At 39.7% G+C, this 12,599-nt stretch overlaps 1 protein-coding gene across 1 annotated transcript in view; it reads left to right on the plus strand.

Moving 5' to 3' along the window:
* The window catches only part of LOC306971602 (cyclin-dependent kinase 17-like), a 33,991-nt gene that overhangs the window by 17,236 nt on the left and 4,156 nt on the right, over positions 1–12,599 (plus strand). Inside the window, exons 4-11 of the mRNA XM_079567927.1 lie at positions 528–661; positions 7,771–7,896; positions 9,261–9,317; positions 9,437–9,551; positions 11,076–11,170; positions 11,435–11,497; positions 12,069–12,192; positions 12,375–12,495. Coding sequence (XP_079424053.1) covers positions 528–661; positions 7,771–7,896; positions 9,261–9,317; positions 9,437–9,551; positions 11,076–11,170; positions 11,435–11,497; positions 12,069–12,192; positions 12,375–12,495 — 835 coding nt within the window. The remainder of the gene's footprint in view (positions 1–527; positions 662–7,770; positions 7,897–9,260; positions 9,318–9,436; positions 9,552–11,075; positions 11,171–11,434; positions 11,498–12,068; positions 12,193–12,374; positions 12,496–12,599) is intronic.

Below are 12,599 nucleotides of genomic sequence, written 5' to 3' on the forward strand. Positions count from 1 at the left end.
TTTGAAAGCTAATTATCGCAACTTTTTTGTTGTGTTGTTTTTTCCATTGCTTTTTTGTCTTGGTTTCACCACTTTTTTTTTCATCTTTTTGTCACTCTTTAGTTTCTACTTTGTGGCTTTTTTTCGTGCCTTTTTCGTTGTTTTTTTCATGTGTCACATTTTTGTTATGTTTTCATCTTTGTTTTCGTTGTTAATTTGATGTTTTTTTTTCCAAAAAGCTTTCAGATTTGGGTAAAGCCAAACTGGAGAAAACGTGTTCAGTTCAGGTGCGGGTTGAGCGGTTGAATATTTATTTAAAAACAAGACACTGCTAACTCCCCACTTGAATAAACTCCAACTATTGTGCATGTTTTGGGCTGATGGGGGAAACTGGAGCACCCTTCATCTATGCTCCTCACTGTGACGGAGAAAATAATATAAAATAACCTTTTGTCTCCAGATAATCTTCCTTAAATCAATGCACGACTTTCCCCTTCGTGCTGCTTTAACTTTGAGGCTCACATATTAACTTGCTTTTTTCTGTTTAGATATCGTCCACGAGAATTTGAAAATGGGGTCCGATGGTGAGAGCGACCAAGCCTCGGGAACGTCCTCTGACGAAGTCCAGTCGCCCACGGGGGTTTGTCTACGGAACAGAGGGAACAGGCGAATATCCGCTGAGGTACAATTTAAATGCTTCTTTCCGAGCACAGTACGTTCCCCCGACCTGACTCTTGCTTCCTTCACATTGCATTATCAAATTCATCACCATTTCGAGCAAGGGGAAATAATCTGAGCTCTTTAGTATGGCGTTTTTCCGTTCTGCAGCTGTTTTTTGATGACGTAGGCAGGACCGAGTGTTTCTCTGCGGAGGCGTAGTGGCACAGCTGCCTATAAAGTCTCTACAGGAGACTCAATTATTGACTCCACAGTGTCTCGGACTCACTGTATGTTTTTACAGCGTCAGACCAGCTGTGAGCGCTGCATTTGATAAGAAATCTTTAGTGGGCGTCGTTAGTGTTCGTCTAGTCATAAACTGTACCTTCATTTCTAGCCAAAAGCAGAACGTAAACCTTCCCACTTTTTATGTAGTCACTTCTAAGATTTTAATCAGAGATGCACCGATCCAGCTTTTTTGCTACCGATACCGATACTGGGGTTTCAGTAACTGCCGATATTTACCGACACCAAGAGACTTTGACTCTTCTCCATTGTCCATCCATCCCATTATCCATCAATAAAGTCATGTTTTATTGTCATATTACAGATCAGTTATATCTATTGATAAACTCTTGGATAAACATTTAACAAGGATGACTTTTCTACAGTAAATTTCCTTGGGTATATGACAGGCTTTACGTTACATTAATATAAACAACACGTATTAAGTGATCCTTGCAAATATGTGAGATTGGTTATTTCTTAAACTAAAATACAAACACTTGGCTTCAGCAGTGGTTATTTTATTTTATTAGGCTAATTTAGGTATTTCTATCATAGTTTCTGACCCTGCCTTGATTAGTTTTCGTTAGCATTAGCATGCTCCCACTAGCTTTAGCATGCTATTGCTAACCGCAGAATTTTGCGTGGCGATCAAAAAAACGGAGGTTAAAACTAACTCAATGGTTGAATTTTCATGGTTCTTAGCTTTACAGTGATATGTAGCACGCCCATATTCACTTAGATTTAGGTGGTAAAAAATGTGTTTTTAAAGCGGTGAGAGCCAAAACTGGTATTGGTTCAGTATCAGTATTTGTAGCCAATACCTGATATTGTATTTTTTCCAGTATCGGCTCCGATATCAGTGCATCTCTAATTTTCACTTTTCAGCCCGATGAAAATAGCGCATTCGTTGACATCTTTGACATCTTACAATTTGCTTTTCATTCTCATCCATTATTTTAAAAAGTCATTTAAACATTAAAAATCATTGTTGTGACGATGTAAATGCATCACTCGGCCTGAGCATCTGAACGGACAGACTGAAAACAGAGCACAATCAACACTGAAAGATTTAATCCATCCGTCGGAAGAAAACTGGTGCACTTCCTCCATAATACATTTGAATATTACATTTGTTTTCTCCGCTTCCTGTAGAGATCAGGTCCTTACGTAATCTGTGTTGTTGCTATTGTAATTGCTCCTTGTCTTAAACGCTATATTTAAACTTCCTTGTCTAATCACATTTCTAAAAAAGCCTATATTCCTGTTTGTATTTGAGGTTTACCCCAGGAATTAAAAACTTCTTAACCGCGGCAAATCTCTGTTAATTCATCGAGCGCCTTTGTTTTGCTATGATCAGGCGCTCTGTTAGTCTTGTCGTCCCGCCAGCTAACCACACGTAGCTCAGTGGTTTGTCAAAAACCTGCTGCTCTGCGCTCGGAGGAGGCTGAGTCTCGTGATTGAAGCGCACTCCTCTCGCTGTGTTTATCGGTCGCTTTGATTGCAGAAGCTGTGGGGATTTACACCAGTAGTGGCAGATGCACGGAGCCCTTGCAAAGAAGAAAAAAAAAACTGAAGAAAAAGAACAGTTGCACAATTAGGAACTGCACACATGACACAACACAAGACAAGACCTGTTGTTGTGGTCAAAACCTGTGCAATAATGACACTTCCTGTGGTTGTCTCAAAAGCAATAAAGTTGATCTTAAACTGAGGTAGAAGCAGTAACAAATAATAAAATGACAATAATCGTACACAGGAGTTCAGTTTATGTTTTTGGTTAGTCTTATTTGCCATCTTGATTGTTTTCCTTCTATAGTTTTACTTGTATTGGGTATAATCTAAGCAACGTGACTTGTAAACTTGTGTCTAACATTCTTCTATTGGAGTAGTTCTGTCCAGGTAGCTCCAGTAATTGTTGTACTGTATTGTTTTTGTTTTTTATTATGTTGAATTGAGGCATCTGATCTGATCATTTTGTGACTATACACATTGATTTTGATGGATAATCCGGTTGCTTGAACTGTATAGTACTTTAACATACATTAGAGGGCCAAAAAGGAAAAGTATGAAGGGCAGATGTATTTGGAGGCATTTTGATCACACACTCCTTTGTTTTCCAGTAAAAGCTACACAGCACTTTGTTACTTTCTGTGTTAATACACATTTCAATCTGAACACTTCAGTAAATGTCAAATGGCATTTGGTTTATAATTTTAGACCCATGACTTTTTACACATTTTAAAGGCACACTGCGTAACATTTTGGACTATACTGTTGCCATCAATGAAAAACATGCAGCTAATGACCAGCTCGACACAGAATATGCTGTTGCTGCAGTGGGTAATCAAAGAATGCATCTGGATGAGGACCTAACCTGTTTAAATCTCAAATTCTGCTGACTTTAGTCAAGCTGGAGACGTACCCGCTCCCGGTAAAGTCACAGTCTTGTTTTAGGAGAGCTGAGCCGCTCACAGCAAACGCACATGTTTGTTTGTGCATTTAAGAGGTATTTTTCAATGATGAAAGTATCTGGTAAAATAATAATAATAACTAGAAATGCGCCATTGCGATTGACTGCGGATTTGCGGGAAGCGAATGCAGAAATTGCTTAATTTGCATAATCTAATTTGCATAAACTGGTAAAATGCATAAAATGTTCAAATTGCATGAATTGGTTATATGCGAAAATCCCTATTAAATTGCATTATAGTGCTTTAAAATGCATAAACTGTTTAAATTCCATAAAGTGGTTAATTTGCATAATCTATTTTGCATAAACTGGTAAAATGCATAAAATGGCATGTTGCATAAACTGTATAAACTGCATAAAGTGGTAAAATGCATGAATGTGTTAATTTGTATAAATTATGTAAATTGCATAAACTCTTTAAAATTCATAAATCCTAAATGGCATAAACTCTTAAGTTGCATAAACGGTTTAAAATGCATGAAGTGGTTAATATTGCATAAACTTTTAAATCCCATAAACTGGTCAAACTGTTGAAATGGCCTCAGTGCTTCAATGGCAGAAGCACAAACGGCTGAAAGGCCTGGAGTCTCCCCATTGGCTGGATTCGCACATACACACCAATGCAAAAATTTCAAACTCTCGTATAAAAAAACTGGAAAACTGCAGAAGGCCAATTTTTTCTCAAAACCCACAAGTTGCATAAGCTGAACATGCAGAAAGTGCAGAAATTGCATAAAATGCAGAAAAAGGTGCAGAAAAGCATGGATTTGCGGCAGCCCCATTATAAGTCAATGGGAAAAATCTCCGACATTTTGGCCGATTGCAGAAAAACCGTAAGTTGCAGAAGTCCCAAAAGTAATAGCACCCTTCTCTTCAACATGCGGAACATTTTGATGCATAACTTGCATAAATTGCACAAAGCATGAAGGTGCTGAAAGCTCTAGAAAATCGGGAAAAAGATGGAAGAGGAATAATAACTAGAAATGCAATGGCTGCGCCATTGCGATTGACTGCGGAATTGCGGGAAGCGAATGCAGAAATTGCATAAACTGTTCAAATTGCATAAATTGCTTAATTTGCATAATCTAATTTGCATAAACTGGTAAAATGCATAAAATGTTCAAATTGCATGAATTGGTTATATGCGAAAATCCCTATTAAATTGCATTATAGTGCTTTAAAATGCATAAACTGTTTAAATTCCATAAAGTGGTTAATTTGCATAATCTATTTTGCATAAACTGGTAAAATGCATAAAATGTCATGTTGCATAAACTGTATAAACTGCATAAAGTGGTAAAATGCATGAATGGGTTAATTTGCATAAATTATGTAAATAGAATAAGCTCTTTAAAATTCATAAATCCTAAATGGCATAAACTCTTAAGTTGCATAAACGGTTTAAAATGCATAAAGTGGTTAAATCCCATAAAGTGGTTACTTTGCATAAATTGTTAATATTGCATAAACTTTTATATTCCATAAACTGGTCAAACTGTTGAAAGTGCTTGATTGGCAGAAGCTGCACAAATGGCTGAAAGGCCTGGAGTCTCCCCATTGGCTGGATTCCCCCATACACACCAATGCAAACATTTCAAACTCTCATATAAAAAAACTGGAAAACTGCAGAAGGACAATTTTTTCTCAAAACCCACAAGTTGCATAAGCTGAACATGCACAAAGTGCAGAAATTGCATAAAATGCAGAAAAAAGTGCAGAAAAGCATGGATTTGCGGCAGCCCCATTATAAGTCAATGGGAAAAATCTCCGACATTTTGGCCGATTGCGGAAAAAACGTAAATTGCAGAAGTCCCAAAAGTAATAGCACCCTTCTCCTCAACATGCGGAACGTTTTGATGCATAACTTGCATAAATTGCACAAAGCATGAAGGTGCTGAAAGCTCTAGAAAATCGGGAAAAAGATGGAAGAGGAATAATAATAAAGAACATGAAAACCAATAATTGACTGCGGAAGAATTCCGCAGTCAATCAATAATAATAATGCATTGGTTTTATATAGCGCTTTTCTGGACACTCAAAGACGCTTTACATTGCACTATTCGTTCACTCCATACTCTGTGGTGGTAAGCTACTATTGTAGCCACAGCTGCCCTGGGGTAGACTGACGGAAGCGAGGCAACCAGTCTGCGCCATCGGCCCCTCCGACCACCACCAACCACTCACTCACTCACTACATTCGCTAGGCTTCCTGGTGTTACCAAACGGTCTCCCATCCAAGTACCGACCAGGCCCTTCCCTGCTTAGCTTCCAAGGTCTGACGGGATTGGGCATAGCAAAGGCGGTATGGCCACCTAAATATAAATGGTAGTATTTAAATTCTATTTATTGGGTGAAATTCTACACGGTGTTGCTTTAAGGTAAACATATTACTTATCATTATTTCTTTCTATATCGCAATACGTATCGGATCCGCCCTTGAGTATCGTGATACGTATCGAATAGTGACAAAAGTGGATCGTCCCAGCTCTAATAATAATAGTGCTAATTAGTAAAAGTAAAAGTTTTATTGAGCAGTCTATAATGAACTATTTTACTGTTCAGACTGGTTTAGTGTTCCAAATTACTTATGGATAATCTGTTAATAAAGTGCCCAAATGAATCAAAGTAGATTGTAGATCTTACAGACTAAATCAAACCCCTTGGAGCTCCACTTTGGACACTTTTGATTCTGAATACAGTATGTTATGAACAATGAAATGAACAATGCTCTTTAGAACAGACTTTTTTGTGTTGTCTCCAGGTCATCACACCAAAACAAAGACTATTGTGATTTGTTATAGACCTAAATGTCCATCGTGTGCACTGAACCTTGTGCTGGACGCAGCCCTATTGTTTCAAGTGTCAACATTGTTACTGACTCTTTGCTGAATTAAGAGATGAAAAGGAGGAAGCTGTGGGCAGGTAGCAGATTGTTCTTCAGTCACTCGAGGGGAAGCAAGGACTGTTTTGGGATTACATCACTGGGATTAGAGTAATACAGTCCAGATGGGACCCTGTTGTAGCAGATTAGGACGGCTTGGTTGGACAACAGGAGGAGGGCGGGAGCAAAGATCATGTGATACATGGCATCGCTAGCTGTGAGGACCAGCCGCCAATCCCACAACAGCTGAATGGGATAAAATTATCTACAAATTGTATCATTATTGGATGGGGTTCACCAACATAACAGCTTGCTTGACAAATCGGCTTCTCTTTTTTACAATAATTAGATAAGAACTTGTAATCCGGTACAAAACACCAAATGTTATTTCACAACATCCGCTGATTCTAATGTTTACTTTTCAGTATCAGTGCAGAACCACCTTTCAGTGCCAAGTTGTGGACCGCTTGCCTCTGTTACAAGCCGACAGTAATACTTTGTTTAGCTTTGATTATTGTTTCAGTAAGCTTCTGCAATGTCAAGGATTCATTTCTGTTCAGTGTTGCATTAATTCTTCTTCTCCTACACATCCCAACGCTTCTCAATGGGATGAAGATCTGGACTCTGTGACGTCTCATGCTCCCTGAACCACTCATTCACAAATTGAGCCCAACGAATCCTGGCACTGTTGTCTCTTAATATGCCCGTGAGGTTGTCCGCTGACCTCATTCATAATGACTTTGAACCTAGACTTGTGTAAAGGTGCTAGTTTCGACTTCTTCTACTTGTTGCAGACAGTTATTCAGACAAAGGGCTGAGTGTTCTGTCAAGCGGCTAAAGCAGTTTCCGGCTGAGTGGCCTGAAGTTACAGATTCATGAATGACTAGACATTGGAAAGTTTTTAAGATGTTAATAAGTTAATAAGCATCATCTCAATAAACAGAAACATAAATATGCAACTTTAAAAAAAAAAGCATAAATACAGCACATTGATAGGAATGTGTTGTAACTCTGCACCACAGTTGTAATACAAAACTATTAAAAAATGTGTTGCTTCTGCTGATTCATATCTGAACTGTTTCAGAATTGTTTCTTCTCCTAAACATCGCAACATTGCATTCCTAACTTTAGAAATAACCCAGACAATGTGTATTGAGATTCACTGTAGGCTCTGTTGCCACGTTATTATGGGCATGCTCTCAGTACTGCACTTTCCCGGGCTCTTACAGGGCTGTACAGACTGTCTTTATTACACACTAGTCTCTATGGACATCCTCGTGTATTTATACATCCACACTGGTCTCTCTGTTAGGCCTGAGGAAGCTGCTTTCATACTTGTTCCTACACACTCCGCTTGTTTACTCTGGGTTTTTGACATTTTGTTAAGTTATTGATATTTACCTAAAGCTTATGGCATTTGCCGTTGGGCCTTAGTGATTTTACTCGATGCGGACACTGTTTTTGTTGTTTTTGACCTTTTCTTTTGTGTGTCTAGGACTTGAACAAACGGCTCTCTCTACCGGCCGATATACGGATACCTGACGGGTATTTGGAGAAGCTGCAGCTCAGCAGCCCGCCCTTCAACCAGCCGCTGAGCAGACGACTGCGGCGAGCGTCACTGGTGAGGCCCAAAGATTAACACTCGACACATTATTTACAAACGCTGCTGGTCATTTTTAAATTAATTGTCGGATTAAATGGTAATTTGCCTGGGGATACAATCAGGCGTGGTGTGTTTACAAGCCTGAGTCTCGTGTGTGGATTACCGTATTTTCCGGACTATAAATCGCACTTTGTTTCATAGTTTGGCTTAGGGTGCGATTTATATCAAAATATATAATCCCATGATTTTAGTTATTTTCACACTGACAGCCTCTAGAGGTACCAGTTTCTCCTACTCTTGTACCATTGAAGATTTAAAAAAAACGATAATTTAGCAGCAGAAAGAAAGATTGTAGTGAGCGAGAAACTTGTTAGGGACTGGCAAAAAGCAGAGGTTACTCATATTCTGCAATGAAGAAACAAACAAAGCTAACAAAGTTAAAAGCTCGATGGCCACAGCTAGAGGAACCAGTTTGCAAATGAGTGCTTGAACAACGCGATGCCAGGAGAGGCTTGTAAACGGTGCAGTTACGCCTCCAGGCCCAGGTAGTTGCCAAGGCTGGTGCGACTTATACTCCGGAGCGACTTATAGTCTAGAAAATACAGTAAATTAATACCAATAATCCAAAACTTGAGGAGCTAGGAAATGCAGGTACAGCAAAAGTCATAACATGTACTTCTCACACGAGCAGTGATCTACAAATAGTTTTGCTCTAATAGAAACTAACGGGTGACGCTCAGGGGCTGCGCAGTGTCAGAATGATCTGTGAGAAAGTGTTTTATTTAGGGAAACAGAAGTGAGAGTGAGGGCCTCATCTTTCTCATGTTTGTTTTTTACTTTGCGCTTCTGTATTTCAATCTTTCAACTTGAATAATCTTCTTGCCTCAGCTTTTTAATAATTCTTCATCTGGGAAATCTGAACAAGAAATGATTAAACTTGCACTTTCAAATATAGAGATTGAAAGTGAATTTCTAATTTGTGATTCATCCACAATTTATTAACTTAAAACCTGCCAGCATTTTATATTCAGATATTCAATAATGCTACACTCGGGACTATTTGTTTATGTTATGTTATGTTTTGATCATATAATGTTTTTACTCCTTTTTGCACTGGGGATATGGCCGCCCCCCTCGACAACAATTTACATAAGTTTGCCTTCTCCAGCCGATAAACAAACCTAACACATTATGAAAGCCGCGACCCAGCAGCCCTTTGTCACAACAGATTATCCGCGGTGCTGTTCGGGGCTGCGTGACCTCCATAACTGCTGCCGCACTGTCACAAGCGCTCACGTCGGTGTCCATAAACCTGTCAAAGAGAACAACGGGGACTGCCTTTAACTAAACCTTTACCTTACTCTCTCTCTCCTTCTTTTCAGTCGGAAATCGGGTTCGGGAAGCTAGAGACTTACATCAAACTCGACAAACTTGGCGAGGTAGGTTTCCCCCCCCTTCCCTCCAGGTGCAAACGTTCTCATAGTGATAAAAGACGCACATGTTGACTTGTTGCCTCATTTGGAAACTTTCCTGTGTTCCCCCTTTAAACCCTCCCCAGGGCACGTATGCCACTGTGTTCAAGGGGAGGAGTAAACTGACGGACAACCTCGTGGCTCTGAAGGAGATCAGGCTGGAGCACGAAGAGGGGGCGCCCTGCACAGCCATCAGAGAAGGTACAATCAGAAAGCACTCGGTTCAATTCTTCCAAAGATGGCGAAATTCAAGGCACTCTTTTGGAAGCTTTTTCTTGCATCCTCTTTATACGACGTCATACTTACTCAGCAGAGCGTTTCAGACCAGCACGGCCTTCCCCAGGGTGCAAACAAGGGCACAGGTGTGTGTACCTTCTATTATAAGGTAGTTATTTTCCAATCGAGCACCTGTTCAATACCTCTAAATTTGGAATGTGCCTGTATCCCTGCAACACTCCTCATCATATCCTGTTTTCAGAAGAAATTTGTAAAAATATAAAAATAACTAGACAGGCGTTGATTCTAAAAAAGGTAGCATTGTACTATGGCTGGGCGATATGGACAAAAAGTCATATCCCGATATATTTAGGTTGAATTTCCCAATATTATATCCCGATATTTTTCCGCAAAGTGAGAGCTGTGAAATGAAATGTTAAAGGGATATTTCATGATTTTTGACATAGGGCCTCATTTCCTAGTTATCCAGATCCTGATTTCTGGAGATATTTTTTTGGGTAATTTATGCAGTTCTTATATTTGAAGAGCTACACTGCATTAAAAACAGTCTGACCCACTCCACAGTGCACCTGAGGCAAATCAATTATACCGCCAGACTAACGATATAAATGTCTGTGGAGCGGGTCAGACTCTTTTTAATGCAGTCTAGCTGATACCGTAGAAATGCGCTAGCCTTGCATTAGCCTAGCGCCACGAAACTCTTCAAATATAAGAACTGCTTGAATTACAAAAAAAAATATCTCCAGAAATCAGCAATACTCTGGATAACTAGGAAATGAGGCCCTATGTCAAAATTCCTGAAATATCCCTTTAAGTCACAGTCAAATACAAGTAGTTTTAGTGAAAACACACTATAATATGTAAACATTAAAGGGGCTAGATGCAAGTTAGCCATTTTATGCTCACTACTGCCACCTCAGGTCATACATGTAACTGCAACTTCTATATTAAGCTTGTGCATGATGGAAATTCGGACTGAAGTAACACCGTTTGAGTGACAGTGCAGGGTTTTAGAGGCAGTTGTGGTGAACAGGTCTGGACTCATTCTACACATTAGGTTAAGATATTTTCTTTTAAGCATCATCTTGAGATTACCTAACTTAATAGCTAATCTGAATTTGAACTGTATTGATATATGTGATATGGCACTTTACACTATACACAATGACTTATGATGACCTTTACCCTGAATCTTTGCAAGTATAAAGTCTGTAAAACATGGGAAACCAGGTTCATATTCTCCTTGTATATGTTGTTGTTCCTTTATTACTTATGCTGTTGCCATGTTATGAATGCGCCGCAAAGCAAAGTGAAACCATAGCAACTCTTCACTTTTGGTTGTAGAAGGCACTGATCATATTGGACTTACCCCAATGCCTTTTAGAAAATACTATATTTGGCCGTCAATCGTCTAGATTTCCCCTTTTAAGGACGATGTGTTTTAGCACGTTTGTGATTGTGGGTTGTTTCTGCTTTGATCTCGTCCAGTGTCGTTACTGAAGGACCTGAAACACTCCAACATAGTGACGCTCCACGACATCATCCACACCGACAAGTCGCTCACACTGGTCTTCGAATACCTGGTGAGTCCTCAAAATTGCATTTAGATTAAGTTTTGATTCATTTAGATTAAGTTTTCCCCCAAATTGTACAGCCCTATTGTTTTCTTTGCTTGTACTTGGTGTTAAAAGTTTGAGAATGGCTGCCCTAAATAGAGCACACATTCATTATCATTCTGTTCATGGAGGGCCCGCTTAGACAGGAGCCCAGCTGGAACAGGTTGTGTCCCGTGGCCTTGTGCCCCCCTCATGCCCTCCTGTGTGTGTGTATGTGTGTGTCTCTTCCAGGACAAAGACCTCAAGCAGTACATGGACGACTGCGGGAACATCCTGAGCATGCAGAATGTCAAGGTGAGCCTCTTGGTGGTGCCCTGCCAACTTCAGCCTGGCATGGTTAAGTCAACATGTCCAACATAGTAGAGACTCTGTTGCAGTGCCCCCTGGTGGACGGAAATGGGAAATCTAGATACCTAGTTGATGTTTCTTTTGTAATTTTATAGCCTCTTTTTGTTTTCAGACAGATCACAGAGCACTTTTATGAGAGCAGGACGATATGAGTAACAAATATATGACTGAGGATTTTGTTTTTACTAATATTGTTTCAAAATAAACCTCAGCCTAAACACCATGTGAATGCTTTTCTTTGTTGATATTGAGAGATTATACCTGTTTTAGTCAACAATCTCTGTTTTATTGCCAGTGTATGCACCTGTGTCTTTAATACATCGGGCCGGCTGTCAAACTGACCGGGCAAACATTTGGTATCTCAGCTTTAAGGATATTGACAGAATTTAAACAGGGACTTGCTTACAATGATTGAAAGCAGCACAATTCATGATTTAAAACACTTACACTGACTTGTATAACTCGTTCAAGCTGATTTTATTTAAGTTGTAACCACTTTTTTTGTTTGTTTTTCCAGATATTTTTGGTCCAGATTCTGAGAGGTTTGGCTTATTGTCACAAACGGAAAGTGCTGCACAGAGACCTCAAACCACAAAACCTCCTTATCAATGACAGGGGCGAACTCAAGCTGGCCGACTTTGGTAAGAAGAATCACAAAATACAGCGACCGCCCTCCTTTTTCAGAGCTGATTTTGAACTAGGGTGCAAAAGCAATAACTATGACTTGATATTTACTTGCATTAAGTTATCTTAGGTGTTATTTCGTTGTCTTACCAAATTTAATGAACAAATCTCTGAGTGATTTGTTTTTGTTTTCCCCCAGGCCTAGCGAGGGCAAAGTCGGTCCCTACAAAAACCTACTCGAACGAGGTGGTGACATTGTGGTATCGGCCGCCTGACGTGCTGCTGGGCTCCTCCGAGTACTCCACACAGATTGACATGTGGTGAGTGGGCTGCACTCGGCCTGGAGATTACAACTACAAGAAAACACTCCTTCTCTCCATCGTAACGTCAGTGTTACTAAAGCGGGGCGAGGGCAGATCTCGAG

The sequence above is a fragment of the Gobius niger genome, assembly GCF_951799975.1.
Source record: "Gobius niger genome assembly, chromosome: 12".
NCBI lineage: Eukaryota > Metazoa > Chordata > Actinopteri > Gobiiformes > Gobiidae > Gobius > Gobius niger.